We start from the raw sequence: 27,875 nt of genomic DNA, 5'->3' as shown, positions 1-27,875 counted from the left end.
AGTTTATTCATTTTTCTGTTTTTAATAAATGGGTTTTTGTTTTTGTTTTTTGAAAACCTGATGCGGCCCAGTCTCACCCAGACCCGAGCTCCAGTGGCCCCCAGGTAAATTTGAGACCCCAGGTATAGCCTGTAAGCCATAGGAATCATTCACAACCGGAAGGTGGCGGTAATGCACTGACATAGTTTGCGTTCAAAGACGAAGAAGAAGCTCGGTCCCTTGAACGTGTCTGCCTCGTACTGCTTGAGCATTTAGCTAGCTTTTGGACATGGCTACAGACAAGCAAAACGAAGCGAAACTTTCATCTTTGGATGAAAATAAAGAAAATTCGCCGGATGGAGGAGTTGGACTCGAAAGTATCCTTTTTACAGTGTCTCGTGCATGTAGCGCAGATTTGATTTAAAAGCTAGACTGCTAACTAGCGCTGAAGTTAGCGTTAGCCTGTAAGCTAGCGTTGTATAGGCTACGTGTCACACTAGAAGAGGATGTCAGTGGCAGACATGGCTAAAGGACTGCACCAATAAAAATATAACTAAAGATGTAGGAAATGTATCATTGCTGTTGCTTAGTTCACTTGATAAATTCAAGAGGCAGTCTAGTTCACCGTATATGAACACGCTAATCAGTGCAATTATACTATAATTATTATTATACTATACATATAATATGTGTATGGACATATTATTTGATAGTTAATGGAATAATAATTGTAGTAATGTGTGTGTAAGAATAAGCCTCCTTCATTGAGAATCACAGTCTTGCAAATCATTAAGGAGTCCCAGCAGCTGCATGGTCTCAGACATGGAGACTACCAAAGATACAGGTAAATCTTGTCTGCTTGTATAACCCACATATTACGCTCTTGTACCGTGTTATTATTAGGGAACAATGTGAATGTGGGTCATAGTAAACCAATGGTAATCAAGACCTGCTTATATAATAGGTACTTTGGAAGCATGCTCACTAATTTCCACCATATGGAATTGAAAGTGTCTTTAATGCCAAACAACACATTATAGTGAGGTCTTCAGCCATATTTTTGTTCATGACCTCGGAAGCTAAGTAGAATTTTCCTCACCACAAGCTTGTTATAATCATCAGCTAATTTATTGCCATAAATGTCTGGATGTCTTGTGTTTTATGGGCCATGTAAAAAAAAATGTATCTGCTGTTATCTTTCCCAGGGGCTACTGCTCTCGCAGACTGCGCCGTCTACGGAAGACCCTTGGGTTCAAGATGGGAAACCGACACAAGTTTGTCGGGAAAAAAATAAATGTTGAAATGCTTTCGGATAGCAGGTAATGAATCACATGAGTCATTTGTCTTTGGTGAATAATGTCTTACCAAAGTCTAATTGACTGTTTTTATGCAGGTATTTACTGCTGGTTTTGATGGAGGCAGAGCGTGCGTGGAGCTACGCCATGCAGTTGAAGCAGGAGGCAAACACGGAGCCGCGCAAGCGCTTCCACCTGCTGGCTCGTCTCCGCAAAGCCGCTAAGCACAGCGAGAAGCTGGAGAAGCTCTGTGAGAGCCCCAATGTGGATGCCAAGACTAAACTGGAAGCACAGGTACTATTGAGACCAATGTGTGTTGCACACATGTGGAAATTCTGATCCATTAACCGCATCAGACCTAAATGGGAACCCTGTGCTTGCATGCATGTAATTCAGATATCAGATTATATTCATATTATTATTAAATTTTATAATAGGCAGACAAACATTTAATGACTCATGGGAAATAATTTTAGTCCCACATGTACCCTATTGATGCCAGCCATGTTTTTCAACCAATCTTGCTCAAATTTTGTGCTTGTCAGTCCCCTAAAGGCATGTACAAATTTTTTTTGTGTAGCTCTGGCTAAGCATCCAATGGTGATCTTTTAATTTAACAGCGCCCCTTTGATGCCCTGTACTGCCACCAACATAATTTGGCCGTCTTTTGAATATTGGTCTTCTTGCTCTTTCTCCTTAACAACCATTGAGCGTTGTCTTTTTAACCTGCAGGCCTACACAGCGTACCTGTCTGGCATGGTAGAATTTGAACTGCAGGAGTGGAAGCGTGCCATGGAGGCTTTCAACAAGTGCAAGTGAGTCTTCTGTTTTTGTTTTTTGCTGCGTCTTGGACATATTAATTTAATGATGCCCAAGGAATACCAAGAAAAATGACAAAAAAAGACATTAAAGTCACCACTTTTTTTTGTTCAGGACCATCTATGAGAAGCTGGCCAGTGCATTCACTGAGGAGCTTGCGGCGTTGTATCGCCAGCGTGTCGATGAAATATCACCTAACATCCGCTACTGCGCTTACAACATAGGTGATAGTGGTTGGCGGTTGAGGAGCAAAAAAAGGAGCTGGTCTTGCGTGGTAAAATGATTTATATTAATATGTGTTTGGCCTTCTGACCAGGTGACCAGAATGCCATCAATGACCTGATGCAGATGAGACTGACTGGAGGAGGTGGTGGCATGATGGCTGAAAAACTCGAGGTGAGAACATTGCTGACACAACAATACAGTGATTGTTCAGTAGACGGTATGACAGTTTCATTAATGTCATTATTCTTCCAGTCCCTGATCACTCAAGCAAGAACCAAGCAGGCGGCCACCATGAGCGAGGTGGAGTGGAGAGGACGCAGTGTGCCTGTCAAGATTGACAAGGCCCGCATCTTCCTTTTGGGTCTTGCTGACAACGAGGCAGCCATTGCTCAGGTCAGTACTTCAGGCTTTGGAAACATGCAAACGTTCTCCAACTCAGAAGCTGTTTATATGACAATATTTTTTTTGACATGATTACTGCTTCAATGTAGAAGGTCTAAGCAAAAGATATACACAAGTTGAGGGTAGAGGCCCACTATTTGTAGGGGTTTTGTTCCGAGACTACTTGCTTAGAACAAACAAATGTGAGTAATGGAGACACCCGTAAAAATGACACCCTAATATACAGTGCATCCGGAAAGTATTCACAGCGCTTCACTTTTTCTACATTTTGTCATGTTACAGCCTCATTCCAAACTGAATTAAATTAATCTCTTACCTCAAAATTCTACACAAAATACTCCATTATGACAATGTGAAAACGTTTTTTTTTTTACTTTTTTTGAATATATTAAAAATAGAAAGAAAAAAAAAATCACATTTACATAAGTATTCACAGCCTTTGCCATGAAGCTCAAAATTGAGCTCAGGTGCATCTTTTTTCCACTGATCATCCTTGAGATCTTTCTACAGCTTAATTGGAGTCCACCTGCAGTAAATTCAGTTGATTGGACATGATTTGGAAATATAATAACTGTCTATATAAGGTCCCACAGTTGACTGTGCATGTCAGAGCACAAACACCAAGCATGAAGTCAAAAGAACTGTCTGTAGACCTGCGAGACAGGATTGTCTTGAGGCACAAATCTGGGGAAGGATACAGAAAAATTTCTGCTGCTTTGAAGGTCCCAATGAGCACAGTGGCCTCCATTATTCGTAAATGGAAGACGTTTGGAACCACCAGGACTCTTCCTAGAGCTGGCCGGCCTTCTAAACTGAGCGATCGGGGAAGAAGGGCCTTAGTCAGGGAGGTGACCAAGGCCCCGATGGTCACTCTGTCAGAGCTCCAGCGTTCCTATGTGGAGGAGAGGAGAGCCTTCCAGAAGGACAACCATCTCTACCACTCTACTCTACCTCTATGGTAGAGTGGCCAGACGAAAGCCACTCCTTAGTAGCCACTCCTTTACTAAGGAGTGGCTTAGTCATCCATCTCAAACGTCTTCCAGTTACGAATAATGGAGGCCACTGTGCTCATTGGGACCTTCAAAGCAGCCGAAATTTTTCTGTATCCTTCCCCAGATTTGTGCCTCAAGACAATCCTGTCTCGCAGGTCTACAGACAGTTCTTTTGACTTCATGCTTGGTGTTTGTGCTCTGACATGCACAGTCAACTGTGGGACCTTATATAGACAGTTATTATATTTCCAAATCATGTCCAATCAACTGAATTTACTGCAGGTGGACTCCAATTAAGCTGTAGAAAGATCTCAAGGATGATCAGTGGAAAAAAGATGCACCTGAGCTCAATTTTGAGCTTCATGGCAAAGGCTGTGAATACTTATGTAAATGTGATTTTTTGTTTTCTATTTTTAATAAATTCAAAACATGTCAAAAAAAACTTTTTTCACATTGTCATAATGGAGTATTTTGTGTAGAATTTTGAGGTAAGAGATTAATTTAATTCAGTTTGGAATGAGGCTGTAACATGACAAAATGTAGAAAAAGTGAAGCGCTAGGAATACTTTCCGGATGCACTGTATGCTACTGCGATGAGGTGCCACCATCTGCTACACAGGCTTGCTCCTCTCACCCAAACCTCTCTGATAGTTTGAAGTACACTTCACTGATTTCAGATCAACATTTCCAATAAAAGTGAATTTTGGAATGATTAAATTAGATTCAGCTGACATAACCCTCCCCCTCTATTTAATTGTCATTGTTGCTGGTGACGAAGGAAGCTGACTAGCTAAGTGCATAAATATGCACCAAACCAAGGAGATTGGGTTTTGGTGTCATGAGCACTTCAAGGGGTGTGGTTGTAGCACCACCTGTTGCTTTGGCATGCACTTGCACACAGCCTGTTTTAAACATGGAAAGCCACAGAAATGCAAGAGATTGTTAACACCATGACTAATATTCCGTTTCACCTTGTCCTTTTGTAATCCCAATAAAAAAGGGTATTCATGCAGTTTCTCAAACATTCAAGGGGTGTCGCTGTCCTAGTTCCTGTCTGCTGCGGTCAACCAGAACCGCTTGGAGTCATTTGTCTTTCTTTTTTTTTTTTTTTGTCGAGCACATCTCGCGGGCACGCCCATCACACCTTGTGGCATGCAGCTCTGCTCATCATACAACTGCATTCTGTGCATATCAGTACACACATGAATGCAAGACTACACCCAGATTGTGTGTGACATAATAGTACTGTCATTTAACTACATGTATGACATTCAGAAGACCAGAAATGATTACAGCCCTAGTCGGAGATATGCTCTGCAGAAATCAGAACCTGTCACATAGACACTTCAGGCCCTTCTTGTCTGTTACACATGGTAGTCCTCTGATGCTTGGCCATACGTGTTTGTTGTAATGAAGAGCTACGTTGACTGCTCCTTCCCTTCCCTGTCAGCCTGCAGTATGAACCACAGGGAATGTACAACAGGTAGAGCCAGTTGTGCTGGGCGTCGCCAGGGTTTTGGCACTGAGTGCGTGGCTTTGAGCCCCTTACATGCATGTGAGCAGACCTCTCGCATGGTCATACAGTATTAGTAGTATTTTGTAGTTTTACTATAACAAATAGTTGTAAAAAAAAGTATATTTAATATATAATTTTGTAAAAATAATTTATATTAAAAAATAAAAATATTTAGATGTCTTGCTTACATTTTTATAGATGAGTAACAGAAGCGTGTTAAACTGTATGTATTTGTAAGGTAATCACAATGATTTGCATGCAGACTCTGCATGCTTATAAGCTGTGTGCAGGAATGCATAACTAGCCTGCTGGACCACATACCACCGCCACAACCACCACCGCCTCCTTTACCTTTGTCGCCATAGGTGCATTCCTGCTTCAAGCCTTGCACTGTTAACCTACTACAGTTTCAGAAGTCTTTGTAATTGTGTGATTGACTTTTATAAGTTTAATCATGCGGAAAGTGAATGCTAGTGTTTCATGTGTTGACTTCAAGGTGTTGAGCAACGCCCGGAACCACAGAACAGCATTGAAGACAACCCCTGGCCTCCCAAATTCCCAAATTCCTCCCAGCCCATTTCTTGTGAATCATTCTCGTTGTGTAAAGACACTGCTGTTTAAAAGTCATCTGATGTTGGTGTAGGGCCGTGGTCACAGGCACGTGACACAGCTAATAAACTTTTTAAATGTTTGTTTTTCAAATTTTACCTGTGATAACAACAGACTGACAGGGAAAAATGCCATCGCAGTTCACATATTGCACTTTACTCATCACAATCGGTCAGAATACAGTGTAGATGTATTTACGGACTAGCAGAGTTCTATAGTGTTAAAACAAAAGTCACAGAGCCTGGCATGGGAGCTACAACAAGGTGGCTGAAGAGCCGCATGCATCTCCGGAGCCGTGGGTTGCCGACCACTGGTGTAAGGGGAGGCATGGCTTGGCCCTTTAGTGCAGGAGGAACAATGTTGAGTTAGTGCAAGTCTGACAGCCTGAATGTTAAATAATCAGATGTTTTTGTTTATCCTGCTCTGAGAAGGCAGCCAATGAGGAGACCAAAGAGCATCTGTATGAGACGCTGCTGGCTGAGTGCAGGGACACCATCCAAGCTGTGCGAGAGGAGCTCAAGACTGAGGCGGTACGATCATCTATACCTGAGAGTTGACATTTGATTGACATCCTGGTAACAACTAAGGTGTAAGACTAATGGGAATTTTTTTTACGTAATTTATTGCTTGGTCTTGTAGAAGCAGCGGGAGAGGAGCACTGATGGCGACAATAGCAAAGTCTCCAACATGCAATTCCTGCACAGGTGTGTTGTCTGAATTTCTTTACACTGGTGGTTTCTCATTTTTTTTGTTGTGCCTGGACAGAAATGTATTCAAACCCAGCCTCAACCCGATTTGAAATACCATTGTTGGGGGGGAAAATTGCCTTGCTCAAGGGGATATTGACAGCACCATGTAGATGTTTTGAGGAGGTCTCATGTTGTGGTGGTGTCTTCTCCCAGCTACCTGACCTACATCAAGCTGTGCACGCTGGTGAAGAGAAATGAGAGCATGGCGCACACCCTGCAGGCCAAGCTGAAGGAACCCGAGGCGGATGAGAACAAGAGGGGCCCCCGCCCACAAGACCTCATCCGCCTTTATGACATCATCTTGCAGGTAAGTCTATCTGGACGCAACAAACAAGAATCTTGGAAAAGTGAGTATACACCTCACATTTCAGCAGCCATTTTTTTTTATTACAGATTAAGAGCTATAGAAATGAAACTTGCATTACAGCTGTCAGTGTAGAGCTTGTATAAAAATATAAATGTACTATCTACTGAAAGTGACTCAACACACAGCCATCTTTGTCTAAATAGCTGAAATCACAACTGAGTACAAAGATAATTGTCTTCCCTACAGTTAAGTGTGGTGATTGTAGTGCCATGAGGGCTGCCGGTACTGGTGAGCTGTGGTTCACTGAGGGTAAACAATGATAATGGTGCTCACACGAAATACTTTGGATATAAGGTGGATAATGTGAGGTGTACTCACTTGTGTTTTGAGTCATTTTCAGTGGATAGTAAATCCATACTGCTATTCAAGTTGTACACAGACTACCCTAAAGTATATCCAAGTTTCATTTGTACAGTATTGTCCCTTACTGAAATGGAATAAAATGCTTGCTGAAGTGTGAAGGGTGTACACACCGACTGTCCCACTACTCTGTATGCATGGGACGCCGATTCTCCTAATATAACCTTTTTTCTTCCTGTCCCAACAGAGTCTGGCTGAACTCTCCTCCCTGCAAGGTCTGGAGGATGATCACACCTTCCAGAAGGAGGTGTCCCTCAAGACTCTGGCCTACAAGGCCTATAGGTCAGCCACTTTTACTTGATACATGTCTCACCAATACACTGATACTTATAGGTTATCACATGGTTTGTCTGGTATCAGGCCAGGTATCATGCACCCAAGTCTCGGGCTGATACTGGCACGCGGGGGCATGATACTGGGCCTGATACCAGACAAACCATGTGATGATCTTATTATCACATACTATTTAATCATGAGCTTATTATCACGTACTATTTAATCAAAAGACCATTTTATTTCCAGAAAATGTACTGTTTATTACATGTATTATATCTAAACAGTGTAAACACAACAATTGCAAAAATATTTCAACAATAATATTTTATCAACAGTCTTATCTTATCAATGTCTGACAATTAAAGTTCCATTAATCAAGTTTGGGTTTTTGGTGACTGGAGAAGCACTAAACACTAAGCACTCGTGTTCTGTTCTCTGATTGGCTGTTTCACGGGCACGATACCAGAGCTGCGCGCTCTGAGTGGACAGCTACGAGGGCTGATACTGGACATGGTTAAACTCTATATTTTATTAGTATCACTGCCCTGGGCCATGACACAGTATCATTTCGGCCTTTTCCTGTATCATTCATGAATACTGTAGTATGTGATACCTTTTCTTATTCTCTTATTGCTTCTTATTATTTGTGTTGTAGATGTTTCTATATAGCCCAGTCTTATGTTCTGGTAAAGAAGTGGAGTGAGGCTTTGGTTCTGTATGAGAGGGTGCTGAAGTACGCCAAGGAGGTTCAGTCAAAGGCCAAGAGCATGAACAACAGCTTCAAGGTTGGTATCAACAGCTTTCAATGCGAGTCGGTACGGTGTCATTTATGGAATGTGTATGTGTCAGCAGGATCTCCCTGATGTTCAAGAGCTCATCGCTGAAGTCAATGCAGAGAAATACTCTCTCCAAGCAGCTGCTATTTTAGGTGATGACCTCTGCACTGAAAGCTGTGTAGATTTTTGACACAAATCTGATAGTTTTCATCAACTTTGCAGACACCGATGACACGGTTGAAGTTCCTGCTCCACAGCAAGTCAAAGACAATACGGTGAGAGAAAAACACCTAGCTAAAACATTAGCTCCTACTGCCACACATTTATAACCACCGACTTGCATAATTAACACAAACGATGTTTTAAACACACTTTCACAAAAATGTAAAGGCAGCATTCCATTTTCTATGTGCACAACATGCCTGCAAATGGCACCCGGGCCAGATGTTGAACACCATTGCTGTAAAATCTTGTTTGCTTGTCAAGAAAAATGCATATCAAATATACATGCATTTTTAAATATGTATTGCTGTTGACATAATCACCACTGTCCACCTTGCAGCCTCTCTGCGACCGTTTGGAGACATTCCGCTTGGATCCCTCCCTTGTTGGAAAACAGCCCAACCTGGTCCATTTCCCGCCCGACTTCCAGCCGATTCCCTGCAAACCTTTGTTCTTTGACCTAGCTCTCAACCACGTTACCTTCCCACCGCTAGATGACAAGGTGGAGCAGAAGGTGAAGGGCGGCCTGACAGGCTACATCAAGGGCATCTTTGGCTTTGGCAGCTAAGAAGAGGGCTCCAGACCACAACCAAGTTCCTCTTATTTCTTGTTAGAATTGTCAGTTTCTTTGAATGCTGATTTGCAGTGCCTCCGTGCAACATGGTCGGATGAATAATAAGGCGAGGACTTTAGCAAAGCTTTAGAGAGTCCATCTGCCATTTTTAACAATACATTCAGTCTGTTTTTTCCACTTATTTGGTTGGGTGACATTTATTTTCACAGCCAAGTCCTGTCTGTTATTTTGGATAAAACATGCTAATTTGCTTTTGTTTTGCTTTAAAATAGGTTTATCGTGGCATCCTAATTCATGCTGTTGTGCTTTATGTTTTTCCTCATTGTGCACAGTGCAATCACTGCAGGCCGTTATAATAAGCTGCTTGAGTTGCTTTGCCTTCAAGAAGACCTGTTGGTAAATGTCTCACTCTTTTTAAATGTGGCAATACGGTTCTCTTTTATTTGACGCTTCAATCTTCTCCCCCTGGGAAAAGTGAGTTTTATCTTTTTTTTAATCAGTGAGCCTGCTCACACACACCCATTGTTTTGTGTCTTTGTTGAAAAGAATGAAGATAGACTTGTTGGAGAACCATATGTTCAAATAAGTCATTGATGGGAGATTCTTTAAGTAAAAAGAACTGATAATTTTTGATGTAATTAAACAGTATTTGCAACAATACAGAAATGCTTATGGTTGCCTCGATTATCACATGTTGAATTTGTAAAGTTAATGTGTGGGTGTGTGCAGTGCATGGGATGCCTTAGCTAGGTGTGAATGTTGTTTATGTTATGTACGTTTTCATAGTTAAGATTAATAGTAAAGGTGTGTTGAGTAAAGACACAAGTTACCAGATAAATTACAGTCATACATTTTTAACATCGCAGCGACTCCGGATGTTCCTTTTCTGGAAGCACGCCAAGCTGTTGTCTGACACCAGGCAGGCACAAATATGCCCTGCCTAGATGGACTGAAGATATGTTGTGTTGAAGGATCAAATGGAAAAAAAAATGCACCACATTATTTCTATGTAGCTGCTGACACACAAATTGGAAATGTCACTTTGCTGATATTTTTGGGTGTTTTTTTGTTGCTATACCTTTTAAAACAAATGATTGCTTTAATCTCTAGAGACTTTAATTGTGAATTGTTGTCTCATTGGTCTCTTGAGCCACTTTAATCCGCCATGAACACTTTTCATTCAGCATACACTCAATTAGAATACAAGAACACTAAGAAAAAAAATCCGTCTGCACTGTGTTGTTGCATTATTCAGAGATTTGCTTATCATGATAGAAGTTGACATGGAGGATAGAATTTATTCATTTAAGAGCCTGCAGATGCTTAGTATGTATGGAGTTTTTTTTGCATTTTTTTTTGAAATTCATCTAAAGCCAATAGATATGAATTAATAAAAAGGTGAACTAATGCATCACATTGTCTCTTCATGTAAATACAAGCGATACTTTTAAATATTTCATTAATGCACATGCCATTTATTATACAATTGATCACATATTTAATCGTGATCACAGTATTGAACTTATTGACAAGTGAACCAGCATTATATAGACTACTAAAGTAGTCTACTGCTATACTAAAGTATGCTGTGTTGCCATGCCATGGATGCTATTATAAAGCACGACAGGCTGATTGAGAACCATGTGATTTATTGGCATTTTTATTCATTTAATGGTCTTCATGACGTATTCATGGTTTTTAAAAAAAACTCGGGAAAAACCCCCAGCAATCTAAAATAAATTAGTAAAAGGGAAGTTTGGTGGATGCAATGCGGCACAGGCACGGATTATGGCGCCCCGTTTCCAGTGTACGGTCACGGTTTGACTCAACGCTACTCATTTCGGTTTTCACTTCAAAATCGTACAAAAACCAAGCTTCTTTGAACGCATCGGTCTCAATATACCATGCTAGCCTTTGACGATGAAAACAAAGACAATATCCATTATTTACTTTGCAACATGTCAGCCACGCAGAGATACGACCAAAAGACAAGTTTTACTCAAGAGGAGACTCGGGACCGCTGCAGCAAAGTGGAGAATGTGGAGTCCGAACCCAACAGCAGCATTCAGAGCTAAGGTAACAAGATAAGCTAACGTTAACGTGTTACTTTTTGTCACTTCTTCCAGTGTAGCTTCTTTTAGTGTTTTTTTTAAAGTAAAGAGCTGTTTTCTCAGTCACTTAGGCTCTAATATATGCTAGCTGTGCTCTGTTATGCTAACTACAGGTAGGGTGTGTAAATTGTTACTGTGTGCTGAGAAAGGTGGTTTCGCTGCATTCCTCCTACTGTTCCCTTTGTTTCTTTCTTACACTCAGACCAATGACTCACATTCTCTTCATAATAGGACTTGGTAAAGTATTAGACATACCTAAAGATTACATTGAGACATCTACAATGTGGGTGGGTTGGAACCAATTATAGGTGGAGTATCAAAATTCCAAAAATATACAGTGCAATGTATTGAAATCTGCATTAAATGTCTTGAAAAGCAAGAAAGGAAGCTCTTGGACAAAAGAAGACAGTGAATTGACATTTCTTCATTGGACAAGGCTGTCCCAACGTAAGGCTCCATGGCCCCATTTTTTTTTTTATTTAGAAAATTGAAATGTTGACAGTAGCAATAATATTACAGTTTGGCACCCAAAACAAAGCTGATGTCCAGGATTTGTTTTTCTTCAATATATAGTCAAACCTCGGTTTTTGTTGAAAATTCTTACCAAAATGTTGCTTTTTTGTGTGTTTTTTTTTTTTGCTCTCTATAGTACTGGTGTTAATTTGATCACACCAGGATGTATGGGGATCCAAAATAGACTCGGTCTATTTCCATCCATTTTCTGTACTGCTTATCCTCACAAGGGTCGTGGGCATGCTGGAGCCTATTCCAGCTTTCTTCGGGCGAGAGGCGGGGTGCACGTTGGACTGGTTGCCAGCCAATCACAGGACACATATAGACAAACAATCGTTCACACTCGCATTCATAGTTTTGGACCATTTGGAGTCGCCAATTAACCTAGTATGATTTTGGAACGTGGGAGGAAACCGGAGTATCCGGAGAAAACCCATGCACGCACGGGGAGAACATGTAAACTCCACACATACGTAAATGCTCGAGCGGGGAATCAAACCTTGGTCTCCTAGCTGGGTGGCCTGCATGCTCCTCACTCGATCACCATCATTGTTTTCCGCATGTAAATCCATAATTATTCTCTGTAATATGTCAAATTAATTAATCATTTTTGGTGCCTGGAACAGATTTATTGGGTCAACATTGTTTCTTAATGTGGAAAATTGCCCCGGTTTTTGTTTTGTTTCAGTTGTTTGTTTATTTTCATTTGTCAGTATGCAGTCTTCGGTTTGGACTTAAAATTATCTATTGTTAGCATTTACTTGATTAAACTATACTACTTATCTCACTACTTTACTTTCACTTGTATAGTGCTTTTCCACCTCTAGGGCACTTAAAGCGCTTTGACACTGTTAGCACATTTACCTACTGATCACGCAGCATCAGGAGCAATGGGGGGTTCACTATCTTGCACAAGGATACTTCGACTTCAAACCCACAACCTTCAGGTTGGGAGACTGACTTTTATGTAGCATGCTGAGATTTTTTTTGTGTTGTAAATCTCATTATAAATCAAATATATTAGTTTTATTAGTTTTATTATTATTAAATAGACAATTTCCCATAATCAAATGTTAAAAATGCATGTAATGGATGCAGCTACACTAACTGAAGTAAAATAATAAGGTGTGTCCACCTTGCATTCAGTTACATTCATTCATTTTCTACCACTTTTCCTCACGAGGGTCGCGGGGGTGCTGGAGCCTATCCCAGCTGTCTTCGGGCGAGAGGCGGGGCTCAGTTACATTCCACTGACAAATTTTCTTGTTTATAAAACTGTGGCACAAGTTTGAATGTTAAAAAGTGTTGTAATGTGCATTGCGCATATATAGGAATGCAGTACAAAGTTGTGAATGGGCCCCATGGAGAATGTGTTATGGCCCCTGATGAAAAGCAAGGCTTGTGCAGGGCCCCGAGGTGGGGGTGAAGGCAAACTGGTCAGTCCGGTCCTCCCCTGCAAAGGTGGTGGCGAATGTCTGGGCGGTGACATGCCTGTTAAGCCCGTCGGGGAGGAGCTGCTGCCGTGCTGATATGAGCGTGTGTAGGTGAGCCTTTTTGCTGTGTTTAGACTTTGACAGGAACCTGAGGAAGAGGAGAGGGAGAGAGAGAGCGAGTGAGCCTTCCCGAGCCCACATACTATTTCCAGGATGTTTAGGAAAAAAGAATCGTCGATCAAGGTCAACAGGTGAGAGTGGATAATTGTGTGTGAATGCTGATACTGGGTCTCCATCTTGCTCCTCTTGTTCCACCTAAGCCCAGAAGCATGTCGTGTTTCCTCCTCCTTTCTTCTCAGCCTCCTGCACTTGCTTGTTACCTTATAGTAAACACTGACTGATGCTCAGCAGACACGCAACAAACCTAAGGTGTGTGATTTGCATGTGAGGTCAAACATACGCTCATTGATGACCACAATGAGATGACTACATCTGCGGCTGATTTTCTTCATGCATTCCAGTACTTCCATCCATTTTTCATACCATTAGAGTCATTAGAGTCACGGTTAAGATGGAGCCTATCCCAGCTGACTGGGTTAGAGACGGATCGCCAGCCAATCACAGGGCTTGCTATTACAGGTGTGGCTAAATTGGTGGCTCTACTGAGTGGAGAAAATTTCATAGATGTGTCAAAAAATATACCCCACACAGCACCATTATTAAACCGCATCTGTTGAATTGACATGAAATTTCATCTATTTGTCGGATTATGATGATGAATCTTTGAGGATATCTGTATTACACGTATGACTTTTGACCACAACCCACAGAGGGACCACACGTGTCCTTTACAGTTTCCTGCGCTGTGATCTTATGACAAGCTGAAATGGGATGTGTTGCTCAGTTTCACCTTTTTGTCCGTGTTCTGTGTGCGTGTTGTTAAGTCAGCTGTGGTGTGATGAGGGCTGCTCAGCTGGTTTCTCTTACCTTCATGGGCGTTGGTCCCTAACCATACTCTACTCACCACTACCATGCCTTGATTAGTCAGCAATGCAGTTTGACTGTACATCATGACAATACTCGTACAAGGATGTACTGGCATTTCTGGGCATTCGAAGAAAAACAAAATTCATCCATAGTATAAAACTTGAAGTGAAATTAGTGCTTTGTTTGTGTTTTCATGTTCAACAATGCAACATTTGAATGAGATAGTAGCGTCGGGATCTTCATGAAGAATGCAGACATGCCCTGCTCAATTATGTAGCTAATCCGGTTAGCCTACCTTCAAGGCAAGACACTTAATTAATGACTCATGTGAGTGAGTTCTATGTATTGTATTCTTGTTCTGGAAATGGCTTTATTTAAACTTCACCTTTATGTACTTTTATTTGTGGTGGTCCACCCCACAGCCTCATGACGTTGACATGGGTGTGAATTCATTTCATACCTGATATTTGGAATAAAATACATTGAAAGTTAAAGAATTTGCAAGTGTGTGTGCAGCGCATATCGATCTCACCTGATAAGAAGCATGAAGAACCAGATTTGCCTGTCATTTGTAAAGTGAAAAGAGCTGTGCCAATAGGTGTGAAATGCCATTCCTTTCACAATTGCGTCCACAGTTGTCAGCTGAACAGGGTTCAATGTTTTCACTTTTTCATGGTGTTCCATGCAGGAAAAGTGCTGCAAGTAGAGCTGCCCCGCCTTATATGGAGAACACGAACCGTGCATAGGACCCCGTGATCTATGGGGTCCCACTTTTGCACAAGGTTGCGCATTCTCTGTAAATGCACAAAAGATTTGCATTGCTGCTGTGAGGCATAGAGGACCAAGTCGGCCCGAGATGGGAGGAAAAAAAGGAGCAAGTGATCTGACATGTTTGCATGTTGCAACGTCAGTGCCTGGTGGTGTAATGGTACAGCTGCTGCCTTTTGAGGCTGGATAGCGAGAGAAAAGTTAAAATAATGTGTTTGTATTGTACAGTGCCATAGAGGACAATTCTAGTAATCATACTATGCGATGAAAGAATACATTGAATTGTTTATCTTACACATACCAAGCAGCTCAATTAGTTTTTGCTAAGTACACTGAGTATCCTTCAGTCTGACGCCCGAGGGAAGACTACAAAATGGACTAGCCGTGACACTCAGTATCTGTGGAATGGTGAACATCTAAAGAACGCATCGGGTGTGGCTCGGATGATGAAAAGAATTCTCCTCATGCTGCTAAAGAAGTGTGATGAATCGTGTTAGAATGATATAAGTGTCAGTCTTCTGTATACTGTAACACATTAGCATCAATCAGCAGCTGACAGACTTCAGTGGGAATCAAAATATTGAAAATGACAGCAATCATTAACCTTTGACCCTCACCTTGCAGTCCCCAGCCTAGCAACCTGGCACTGTTGATCGCCCAGATGCAAAAGAATGCAGACCTGGTGGAGAAAGACATCCTCCGGTCTGAGGACCTCTTGGCTGTGGTAAGAAGAAGACACATCCATCCATCCTTTTAGAACAAGACACGCTAACAAACAACAGCAATGGAGGACACTGTGGAGTATAATACTGCTACTGAGTCCACAGTTAATCCAATGGTAGCATGTGTTTATATTTTTGTAATTTCCGTTTGTCATTTCTCACATGCTCCACCAATCGATGACCAGCAGTGGTTTACGTCAACTACCAAAAAGAGTTCTTTTTAGTACCTCACCAATGGCTAATAGCCTACATCCCATTAATTGTAGTCTTCTTCCACCAGGATGCTGAAAATGACAAAAAAGACCTCCCCACCCAGCACCAGACAGAGATCTCCGACAAGCTGGGTGAAGCCGAGGCCCTGCTGGAGGACCTTTTCCTGGCTGTGGACAAAGCCAAGAAGCTCAAACACCCACAGGCCAGAGAGATCGAGAGCGAGTGAGTGTTATAAAAACAAGGTGGTATATAAAACTATGGATAATAGAGTTAGCACCAATGCTAGAGCAAACACAAGATGTCCAGACCAGTGAACCAGTTCATGCTGTGTTGCCATTCCATAGATGTTATTATAAAGGTAAAGTTACTACATATTGGTGTTTTAAATGACTCACCTGTGTTTTTAGTGTCCTCCACCTCCATGAACGCTGGTTGAAGGACTGTACTTTTTATCGGGACATCTATGAGCAGATTGATGATGTGTCATTGATGCCCAGAATTGACTGGGGGCCTGTTTTCAATGACAAGCAGGTTGGTGTCACCACTCAAAAACATGGCTAATGACTTGTCAATGAGTGACACGATTGTGTGTTTTCAGAAAGCGGTGAGTAGTGACGTGTTTGGCCCCACCATGGCCGACCTGGAGAAGCAGATTGCCTCTCACAGACTCGTGCACCAGGAAGTGGAAGCCTACAACTCACAGCTGTGCGTCAGTTCTGCAGGTAGTAAGGTGAGCACAATCATCTTCCATTTATTCTTGCAGTAGAATGAAGAGACATTGGATGGTAGCGTGTTATGAGGCATTTTGTTATTTTGTCTAATAGGAGAACTACACGGTCCTCAAGAAGCAGTACAACAAGCTTCTGGTAAGTGTTTGCATCTGATTTGTTGCAAAACACCAGGAAATGACATAAAACAACACCACACGAGTGGCTAGTGGGTTTAATTGGAAACTGTGTGTGTACTACGTACTTGTCTTTGTTTTTTTGCACCTGGGAAAAACACACGGGACATTTCTGTTTTTATTATTATTACATTATGTGTGACACACTTATTATATATGTGTCGACGTGTAATACTTAAAATATATAATTAATACAAATATTAATATAAAATTCATTCATTCACTTTCATTCACTGCATATCCTCACAAGGGTCGTGGGGGGTGCTGGAGCCTATCCCAGTTGTCATAAATGAAATGAAAAAGAGATATATAAAGTAAAGTCAGGTTTATTTATATGGCCCTTAATCACAAATGAGTCTCAAAGGGCTTTACAAGCAGGCAACAATAGATGACATCCCCTGATCTGAAGCCCCATCCGGCCAAGGAAAAACTCAAAATCCATTTAATGGGTTTAATGTTAAAATATTATTGGCACAAAAGTCAAAATATAGAATTAATACAAAAAGTGTCAAGGTCAAATCAAGGTCGACAAGTGTCTGAGGTCGCTGTACCTTAAGCGGCCAAAATGAGTTTCCTGTGTAGGGTGGCTGGACTCACCCTAAAGAATAGAGCCTTCACATTAAGAGGAACGAACTGAGGTGGCTCGGGGATCCAGTCTGGATGCCTCTCTTGTGAGGCCCAGCCGATAGGAGGCCACAGGTCAGAACGAGGACATGCTGCAGGGCTTATGTCTCGGAGCTGGCCCGGGAACACCTTGGTCTCCTCCTGGTGGAGCTGAAAAAGGTGGCCACCAGGAAGTCTGGACTTCCCGACTGAACCACATCAACCTGGACCCAGATAAGCGGAAGAGAATGGAATGGAATACATTTCAGTGAATGCCCGAACAAAAGTTCATTTGCGATAGTATGACAAAGTCTTGTTGACAAAGAAAACATCTGAAAACCTTTTAAAGGGAATTCAGCAATTGTGTACAAACTCCAGATTTGTTCGAAAATCTGGTTCAATATACCATACTTTATTTTTACACAATTTTGTCTCTTTCAAAGGAAAACTCCAAATGGCGCGGCCACTACTTGAACAGCCTGTATGAGTACATGCAGGGTTGCAACAAGGAGCTGACATTCTTGGGAGAGGAGCAGGACAAGATTAGGAAGCAGGACTGGAGTGACCGGATGGCAGATCCTCCGGATGTTCGCAGGCAGTACGAGGTCAGGGTTGTCTAAGTACCACTAATGATTAGGATGAATTTGAGGCTTGGTGTGCACTGACCCGGAGTGTGTGTATCTTTGATCAGAACTTCAAGAACAACAGTCTGCTGTCACATGAGAGCGAGGTGAACAAACTGCAAGATGAAGGGGACAGACTCATTGAGCTGAAGCACCCCGCCAGTGCCACCATACAGGTACATTCTTATTTGTCATCATAACATGTTGTGACTCCCTTGGCTACTTTATGTGGAAAAACCTTTTTGGTGATTTACCAGTTTGATGTATGCTTGTTAATTACCCAGATTACCACTCAGGCAGACTTGTCTATATTATTTTATTACAATATTATGAATTATTTGCAGGCACAGAGAGACGCCGTGCGCAACGAGTGGCAGAAATTCCTCCACCTGTGCATTTGTCAAGAGACGCACCTGGACAATTTGGAGCAATACAAAAGGGTATCAACACAAGAACGCCATTCATCCGAAGAATATGTATCCACCTATAAGCCACCTATTCTCAAAATCTCACCTTGTGGGGACATGTTACCACGCAGTATCAACTGGACACAGAGCAGCTGTCGGAGACACTGAGCAAACTCAACAATAGCTTGGACCCGAAGATCGTCAACAAGAAGAGCAACTCTGAGTTGATGCTGCAGCTTGAGGTACCAGGAGAATGCTGTAATAGTATTATCATTAATTAATGAGATGATGTCACATAGGAAGGTGGAAAACCTCAAAACGGCTCCTCATTTGGATCAGTATGAAAGTGTACATCTGTCATTAAGATTCACGCAGTATTCACTGAACAATTAAGGGAATTTTTACTAAAATGCCATGGCTTTTTCCTTGGTCTCCAGAAAGATTTACGGCAATTACCTAGTTGCTACCAAAATGTTACCAAACTGACTTGGTTCGGCTGAATTATGTATTTGTTTTTTTTATTCGTCCTCTGTCTTTTTACATTTTTGTCATTTCTCCCTACTTCTTATCCTTGTTGTTTATGTATTTCTTTGCATTTTTTTCCCCTCCTCTAGGCAGAGGAGAAAGCCGTGCAAGACAGTGAGCAGCTGCTGGCTGACCTGAGGAAGCGCAGCACCACAATCACTCCTCTGAAGCAGCGCCGTAGCCCACCCAACAGATCGGTTACGGTGGAGTCGCTCTGTGACTGGGACTCTGAAGGGGTAGAGCATCCTTAAATGTTGTCAGGCACTGTCATTACTGCACTGACTTAAATATAAGATGAGATATAAGACACATTTTTGGAAAAATATTTTTTGTCATGTCAGTGTCATCTCTATCCTCATCAAGGGTTCCCTGTCAAGAGGAGACAAGTGCACATTGAAATCGTACTCTGACAATGAGAACTGGGAAGTTATAACCAGTAAAGGGGTCAGTAACACCTTCCCAGCAGTTTGCTTTATGGTGCCATCGCCTGATCCAGAGGCCATTAACAAAGTGGACCTGTAAGTTATGCCAGCTTCTTACAAGAATGATATTGATAAGCAACAAACCCATGTCAGTGACAGTATGTCTTTGAAATGAACAGTTTGGGTGGTGAACTGGATGATATCAAGAGGAGGAGGGCCATGTTGGCCACATCTCTCAAGAATCACAAGTCAGAGATGGCCAAGTCCCAGCAATCAGGTCTTTGGCAAACCCCATTCTTGTATCTGCAGTAGGTTCGTCATCATTGATTGCAAACTGACATTTCGTATGCCGATTCAGCCCCAGTGTCCACCCCGATGGATCCCAGACTGGCAACACTGGGTCAGCAGCTCGACAAGCTGAACGATGACCTGTCCAATGCTGAGAAAGGCATGCTGAGCCGCATACGAGCCCCGCTGAGCCGCTCCAACCCCACTGGAGATCTGTCCAACAGGCTGAAGGAACAAGAAGTGAGGAAAATTAAGTTACTATCCATTTGTGATTCAGTCATTTTTTTTAAATACATATCTTTTAGCGGGGGAGATAACACCAGGAAGTGGCATAAAAAGTGTCTGAAATGGCTTCCTTCTCTTATTAGCAAGCTGCCAATGCACTGAAAGCCTTGGAGCAGCAGAAGTTTGCAGCTCAGGCTGACCTGCAGCCTCTCCTGTCCAAAGACCCCAATGCCTCCTCTGCACTCCCACTCAAACTGAACAGTGCCAACAACAAACATGATGGCATTGCTGCACTCGCTGACCTCTACACAAAGAAGTAAGCAAATATTGGCATTAGATCAATGGTTCATGAACGTATTTACCGTAAGTACCGCCTCAAAAATATTCTGTCTCCCTTTACTTGCCATCACGGTTTAGCTTTGAATAAACAACAAAAGTCATCCTTCATAAACCTGTGTTTATGTTTATTTCCTCAGGGCGAATGCATCACTCAACTTGGAGGATCAAATGAGGAAGGTGGATGGTCTCATTTCTGGCTTTGAGAGGAAGCTCAGTGAAGACGGTCCAATACTTGATGTGCCCAACTCAATACAAGCTGCCAACGATAACATCAATGTAAGGGATTCACTACAAATTTCCAACCGTTTCTCCACCATGCAAAAAAATCCTCAAATATTGCATGTCTCTTTTGCTGTTTTTAGCAACAGCGAAAGTCTGTGGCAGCGGCTCAGCCCGACATGAGGAAGCTGAGTCAGGATCTGGAGATCACAGAGCAGCTATGCAGCTCTCTGCAGCAGGGCTACCAGGAGTTTTGTCCCGACATCCAGCGTCAGAGGACTGAGGTCAAACACCTGCAGAACCGCTATGCGAATATTGACAACCAGCTGAAAGAGAGGTGAGACCCACAGCACCGTCTGACTATTAAATCAGTGCACACGATATAACGCCTTTAATAAAAAAAAAAAAAATGTCTTCTCAGAGAGAACATCTTGCAAGAAGCTGCCTCCAAAAACCTAGAATTCCAAAGCTCAGCCAAGTCCCTGAATTTCTTTCTGAACAATCTGCCGAAAAACAAGATAAACTACAGCGATGACCTGTCTCAGGTGTCCATGATGCAGAACTCTCAGGAGGTGAGGATTAGTTGGTGTCATCACCCATTCCATCACCTTGTACTCTCCCACTCTAATTTCAACACACCGGCTATTATAGCATTATAATGGTATGTTTTCAATAAATGACCACAGAGGGTGATGGATGACCTGAAGCGCAAAGGAAACGACATGGACAGAGTGACTGACTTGTCTCACGACCTCCAGAATCTCCTAGGCGTAAGGATATACGTATTTAAATACTTAAATTTAATACATTAGTGACAAAAACAAACTCTTGTTAAACGTGCAGGAATACGATGCCAACACCGAGAAATTCAACAGTACGCTTGAAGACGCCGGTGCCACCATCACCAAAAGACCTTATACACTCACCCTTACCGAGGCCATTAAGAAAGAGGTATCATTTGCAAGTTTGACCTCTTGATAACGTGTCCTTGAGTATTACAGTCGTTTACCTGTCTCTCTATTACAGGAAAGGGATCTGGTCAACCGTTACGCTGAGGCATCCGCTGAAAATGCACAACGGCAAAAACAAATGGGGTTGGCCAGGAATCTCATTGTTCAAGTAAGAGCGCAGGCTGTGATCAACATATTAGTACTTACTGATGGGCGATACTGCGAGTTCTCTTACAATACTTAACATACCATCAGTAAAACTGAACTCAGGAACACCAATGCTTACTATAATTACTATGCTACCACTATCGGCTCTCAAATCAAACACCTTATTTACTTACCTTATGCTAAAATAGATGTTAATACATTTTGTACGGATCATTACACTTACTGATACTTAATGATACGAGCTCAGGCATCATCTCACCTCATGAGTTGGGTGTCATGACACCCCTACTAATTAGATCATGTGACATAATTAATTGTTACCGCTTATCAGGAACACACATTGCCCCTAAATGTGTCAAAAAATCCATCTTGTAATATGATAATTGATACAAGTATCAATTATATAAAAAATATATTTATTATTATTACATACATACATTTTACATATTACATGTTACATATTACATTTTACATTACATATTACGTTATATATATAAAATAGGGCGGCACGGCGGTCTAGTGGTTAGCGCGCAGACCTCACAGCTAGGAGACCAGGGTTCAATTCCACCTTCAGCCATCTCTGTGTGGAGTTTGCATGTTCTCCCCGTGCATGCGTGGGTTTTCTCCGGGTACTCTGGTTTCCTCCCACATTCCAAAAACATGCTAGGTTAATTGGCGACTCCAAATTGTCCATAGGTATGAATGTGAGTGTGAATGGTTGTTTGTCTATACGTGCCCTGTGATTGGCTGGCGACCAGTCCAGGGTGTACCCCGCCTCACGCCCAAAGACAGCTGGGATAGGCTCCAGCACCCCCCGCGACCCTCGTGAGGATAAGCGGTAGAAAATGAATGAATGAATGAATGATACCAGCATCAGTAAAGCTTGGTATCAGTAGTATCAATAATTTGGTATTGATTCACCCATCACTTGTAAAAACCAAAACAAATGAACGTATCATTTATTGTCATTCAACACTTTGTTTCCCCTGCTGTAGAACGAGGAGAAAGTCCACTTGCTGGCACAACATCAAGTACAGCTGGAAAGCCAGCAAAGGAATACTTCCGAGCTAAACAGTCTGACAAGAGAGCTTGGAGAAGAGAGGGAGAGGACACTTCATGTCGAGACCAATCTAAAAACCTTCAGAGATAGGTTGCTGTCATTGAGGAATCGCAGAGGGGTAGAACGTGTAGAGGAAAAAGAAGTGCTCCAGTACTACCGTGACCCAAAACTGGAGAGTGATTTAACAGATTTCCAGAAGAGACTGCACGAAGAAGTCATTAGGAGGACCAACATCCACAGCGAAGTGGAGATTTATAACAAGAAACTCACCCTCCTGGAGGACAACATCAAGAATAATCCACCTAAACTACTCACGAGGGAGGTGACTGAGTTTGAGAAAGATCCTCTTCTGGATGTAGAGGCTTCAAAGCTGAGAGATGAGATAGCGAGAATCAGAGACGATATCCGGCTGCGAGACTCCGAGCACATTCAGATCAAGACAGAATTCGAGTTTCTCCAGCAGAAGAAACCGATCATTAAAGAGAGGGTAGTGAAGAAGGAAGTGGTAAAAGTAGAGAAAGACCCTGAGATGTTGAGAGCGGTGCGAGTGTTTGAGACCGAAATTTCTGATGAGAGTAACAAAATGAAGTTCATAAATGATAACATTTTCCAACTGAGAAGTCAGATTAATGCACTGGAAAGACTGATTCCCAACATCCAGCCTACAGTCGTCACAAAGGAAGTTAAAAGGGTGGAGCAAGACCCCGAACTCATCACAGAATCTAAGAGGATTCGAACATCTGTGGAGAATGAGATGATGGAAAACAACGCCTTGTCCAAAGAGCTTCTGGACCTCCACAGTCGCTACAGAGAAGTTAACAATCTGAAACCCAAAGTGGAGGTGAAGGAAATCGTTAATGAGATTTACAGGATAGATCCAAACACAGAGGTAGAAATATTGCGCCTCAGGAAAGACATACAGGAGGCCAACACGCAGCGATCTGTCTTGGATAGGGATATCACAAAGATCACATCGGAGCTTAACATCCTTCGATCGCAGAAGCCCAAGGTGGAGATGAGAGAGGTCCTTCAAGAAGTGGTGAAGGAAGAGAGAAGTCCTGAAAATGAACGAGAGATTCAGAGGTTAAATGATCAGATTAACTTTATTCACAACAATTACAACTATCTCTTAGAACAGGTGAGAACACTCAAGAAAGAGAGAGACGGATGGAAGGTTGAAAAGTCCAAGGTGGAGACTAAAATCCTCACCAGAGACGTCATCAAGTATGAACCTGACCCTCTCTTGGAGAAGGAGGCTGACCGCCTGAGAAGAGATTTGCGTGACGAGGCGCAGAGGCGCCGCTCCATCGAAGAGATGGTGTTTGACCTGAAGAACAAATACATCTTGTTGGAGAGACAGAAACCTGAGGAGAAAGTGGTTGTACAAGAGATAGTACGTTTACAGAAGGACCCACGGCAAGTGCTTGAACACGAGAGGCTCAGTAGGAGCCTGGATGAGGAAGTGATGACTCGCCGTCATATTGAATTGGAGTTGCAGCAACTGAGAACAAAGGTGGAAGAGAAGGAGAGGATCCTCAGAGATAGCGATGAGCAACAGAAGAGGATTATGGCAGAGTCAGAACTCAAAGAGATCAGATTCCGTATCTACCAGTTGGAGCACGCCCCACCTGCTGTCCAGGAGAATATCATTGTTGAGGAGGTGCTGAAGGTGGAGAGAGACCCAAAACTGGAAAGGCTGACCAACGGTCTGCGTGTTGACATGGACAAAGAAACCAGCGACATCTTGCGTCTCCAGAGAGAAATCCGTAGCATCACCTTGAAGCTTGAAGTCCTCCAGAAAGAGAAGTCTGGTGAGAAGAAGGTGTACAAGGAGGTTGTCCGTGTGGAGAAAGATCAAGCAGTGGAAGCGGCCAGGGATCATCTGAGAGAACAAGTGTCTAAGCAAAAATTTGCAAGGCAGGACGTTGAGGATCAAATCAAACGTCTCAGTACTAAAACAAACCATCTGATAAGTACTAAGTCTACCACCTCAAGAGAAGAGACTACCCTAGCCATGAACAGAGATGCCCTACTGAGGGAGAAGGACAACCTGACCCGAGAGCTCAGGACCTTGGAGGCCAAGAAGCACGATATCAACTTGTCCTTCGAGCAGCAGAGCAGGTTGATGAGTGAGAGGACTCAGATGAGCCGGCAAAAGAGCATGAAGATGGGTTCTGACATCCAGCTGCTCGAGAGGGAAATCTTGAGCGAAAAGGACAAGATCCACATACGGGACGCCACCATCAGAGACCTCCTGTTGAGCCTACAGAAAGAGGAACATACAGAAACCAGGACTAAAGAGACCAATGTCTCCACCAAAATCACCATTCTGGATCCGGATACTGGCAAGGACATGTCTCCCTATGACGCCTACCTCCAGCGTCTGATCGACCGGCAGCAGTACATTCACCTGCAGGAGCTCGAATGCGACTGGGAGGAGATCACCTCCACAGGACCTGATGGCGAGACATCTGTGTTGCAGGATCGCAAGAGCGGCAAGCAGTTCTCAATTAAAGATGCCCTGAGGGAAGGTCGACTCACGCAGAATGATTTGGAGAACTACAAAGACGGCAAACTCCACATCTCGGAGTTTGCCTTGCTGGTTGCCGGGGATAGTAGACATAAGCCTCAGTTCAACTCTTCCACCACGCGGACCAGCACATCAGTCAAGTCGGCTACCTTTGACTCCACCCTTACACAAATGTATCCCATCGCTGGGATCATGGATACACACACTGACACCTGCTTCACCGTACGCAGTGCGGCCATGCGCAAACTTATCGATCCCACTACCGCTCAAAGGCTTTTGGAGGCTCAGGCGGCGACTGGCGGCATCATCGATATCACCACCAGGGACAGACACTCTGTTCACAAGGCGGCCACCAGAGGCCTCATTGATGACAGCCAGCTGCAAAGGCTCCTCAATGCTCAAAAGGCCTATACTGGCGTTGAAGACCCCGTGACCAAAGAGCGTCTGTCTGTGGGTGAAGCCATTCAGAAAGGCTGGATGCCAAAGGAAAGCGCCACTTGGTACATGGAAGCGCAGCACCTGACGGGAGGGCTGGTTGACCCCAACAGTGCCAAAAGAATAAGCATCTTGGACGCCATCGCATCCAAAATGATCAACAGCACCATGATGAGAGAGATTCAAGCTGAAACAAGTTACAGTAAGGATATCACAGACCCCCTCTCCAAGCAGAAGATCAACTACAAACAAGCTCTGGATCGCTGTAAGAGAGATCCCGTCTCTGGCCTGCTAATGCTGCCGGCCTCCTCCAAAGAGTCTGGTTACACTCCAGCGTACAACAGATTTGCTAGATTCTAAATGTTTACCGCTTTATGAAGTGATGGATAGAAGTAAATGTGCCAATACATTGGGGATCATTGTACAAACAAACAGTGCATACAATGTGCAATTTTTCTGACTCATGCTAGCTTTTTGTCATGTCAAAAATGATTGCTGCAGTCGCCTCTGTTTACCAAACATGTCTGATCTTTTGCAAGATGTCTTTATAACACTTTAGTTTAAAGAAGACTCCAAATGAAGTACCTTTTTTGATGACATTGTGGAATACTGGGACATGGTGCAATGCTATTTTACCAAGATGAATATGGTTCTGTATTACTGGTGGGCTATCTTTGATACTTTATGAAGAACATATCAATAAATTTAAATTATAAGAGTGAAGTTGTGTCATCTTTAATACAAATAAAAAACACAGATACAACAGATGTTAGATTTTAAGAAAATTGTTTGTGTGCACGGCGGTCGAGTGGTTAGCGCGCAGACCTCACAGCTAGGAGACCAGGGTTCAATTCCACCTTCAGCCATCTCTGTGTGGAGTTTGCATGTTCTCCCCGTGCATGCATGGGTTTTCTCCGGGTACTCCGGTTTCCTCCCACTTTCCAAAAACATGCTAGGTTAATTGGCCACTCCAAATTGTCCATAGGTATGAATGTGAGTGTGAATGGTTGTTTGTCTATATGTGCCTTGTGATTGGCTGGCGACCAGTCCAAAGACAGCTGGGATAGGCTCCAGCACCCCCGCGACCCTTGTGAGGAAAAGCAGTAGAAAATGAATGAATGAATGTTTGTGTGCACATTTTTGTTATCACATGTTTCACTTTTTACTTCAATAGTATATAAAAATGTACATTTAAAAAGGTTCCCTCAGGCTTCATTTAAATACTATATTAAGTTGAGAATTTAAAAACATCACAGCCAAATATTATGCACTGCATGTGAGCGATACACAGCATTTGGGACTTGTATCAATTGCTTTGAGGCGATGCCAGTCATCACTGCGTCCCCATCCATAATTACCAAAGATCCCACTGCAGGAAAGTCCAATATTTTGCAACCCTGAAGAAAAGTAAGCAGATGGACGACCTGCTTTTTAAACTATCAAGTTGCAGGATGCACCGCGTCGTTCTGATGGCTCTCCCTTTCCTTGAAGAATCTCCTCTGCTCATTGATGGCTCTCATGAGAAGGGGGATGTTGACACCATCCACACAGTTGAGCACACGAGCTCGGACCACCATGTTCACCGCTGAGGGATGAAAATATTGGTTTTACAAAACAAAACAACACAAATCAGTATTGGAATATCCCACCAAGTAAGATACAATTGAGAAATGATCTGCTAAAGTTTGATGTAAGCTTTTCTTTGATTACTGTAGACTCTAATGAGACTCTAATTCTAGCATTAATTAAAACAGGAAAGTACTCACCATCAGCTGATTCTGTCTCACCCAGAACTACATAATGTGCTCCAATTATGGCACGAAATGGTTCCACAAGCAAGGTATTGATGACTACATTGTGTTCCTTGGAAGCATGCTGAGTGGTTAGTGTGGCCCTGGAAATATCTTGCTTATAGCTGGTCAGTCTAGACAACACAAAATATTATAAATCACAGCACATTTTATTACATTACAATCACTAGAGGAAATTACGTAGTACGCAAGTGATGTCCAAGCGATTAACAGATAAGACAAAATTAAAGTTAAAACAGCCAACGTAATAAAAAATAATCAAAATAATACAGTTACGAGTTCGGAGCCCACCTGCCAAATGTTCGTACTGACAATCCTTCCGGCAATGCAGCAGACTCTATTTCCCATGGAAAATAATAGGTCGCAGCAGAAGGAAGCATGATTAGAAAGAGTTAATAAATGACAGTAGCTGCAGCGAAAAAGGTTGAAAGTTGAGGCGGTTGTCTTTGACAATACGC

General features: G+C 42.6%; 3 protein-coding genes across 4 annotated transcripts; 2 read left to right on the top strand and 1 right to left on the bottom strand.

The window, feature by feature from the left end:
- Positions 1-182: 182 nt before the first annotated feature.
- On the top strand, positions 183-10,555 carry srp68 (signal recognition particle 68). 2 transcript variants are annotated; one of them, XM_058091587.2, is made up of 16 exons: positions 183-356; positions 757-823; positions 1,185-1,298; positions 1,373-1,568; positions 2,007-2,089; positions 2,208-2,317; positions 2,410-2,489; positions 2,571-2,711; positions 6,269-6,367; positions 6,477-6,541; positions 6,740-6,893; positions 7,501-7,595; positions 8,245-8,374; positions 8,439-8,517; positions 8,588-8,640; positions 8,928-10,555. In XM_058091587.2, the coding sequence occupies exons 1-16, from the start codon at positions 269-271 to the stop codon at positions 9,153-9,155; spliced, it is 1,782 nt and encodes a 593-aa protein (XP_057947570.2). In that variant the 5' UTR covers positions 183-268; the 3' UTR covers positions 9,156-10,555. The 2 variants fall into 2 exon arrangements, with proteins under 2 accessions (XP_057947570.2, XP_057947571.2); XM_058091588.2 differs by having other exon boundaries at positions 184-356; positions 8,442-8,517.
- A 556-nt stretch (positions 10,556-11,111) lies between these two features.
- On the top strand, positions 11,112-26,329 carry evpla (envoplakin a). The gene is made up of 23 exons (XM_058069453.2): positions 11,112-11,237; positions 13,353-13,469; positions 15,598-15,697; positions 15,976-16,130; positions 16,316-16,439; positions 16,507-16,638; positions 16,733-16,774; positions 17,859-18,020; positions 18,107-18,214; positions 18,383-18,478; positions 18,577-18,687; positions 19,060-19,206; positions 19,334-19,488; positions 19,572-19,669; positions 19,751-19,920; positions 20,049-20,221; positions 20,382-20,520; positions 20,607-20,800; positions 20,885-21,035; positions 21,150-21,233; positions 21,307-21,414; positions 21,490-21,582; positions 22,577-26,329. Exons 2-23 carry the CDS (start codon positions 13,432-13,434, stop codon positions 25,964-25,966), a joined length of 5,970 nt encoding a protein of 1,989 aa, XP_057925436.2. The 5' UTR covers positions 11,112-11,237; positions 13,353-13,431; the 3' UTR covers positions 25,967-26,329.
- Positions 22,446-27,797, bottom strand: ten1 (TEN1 subunit of CST complex). Its single transcript, XM_058069456.2, has 3 exons — positions 27,709-27,797; positions 27,373-27,530; positions 22,446-27,191 (listed from the first exon to the last, which is right to left on the bottom strand). Exons 1-3 carry the CDS (start codon positions 27,795-27,797, stop codon positions 27,046-27,048), a joined length of 393 nt encoding a protein of 130 aa, XP_057925439.2. The 3' UTR covers positions 22,446-27,045.
- Positions 27,798-27,875: the final 78 nt, after the last annotated feature.

The sequence above is a fragment of the Doryrhamphus excisus genome, linkage group LG9, assembly GCF_037039965.1.
Source record: "Doryrhamphus excisus strain RoL-2023G ecotype Guam linkage group LG9, RoL_Dexc_Guam_v1.1, whole genome shotgun sequence".
Classification (NCBI taxonomy): Eukaryota; Metazoa; Chordata; class Actinopteri; order Syngnathiformes; family Syngnathidae; genus Doryrhamphus; species Doryrhamphus excisus.
This window is presented reverse-complemented; position numbering and strand designations above follow the sequence as displayed.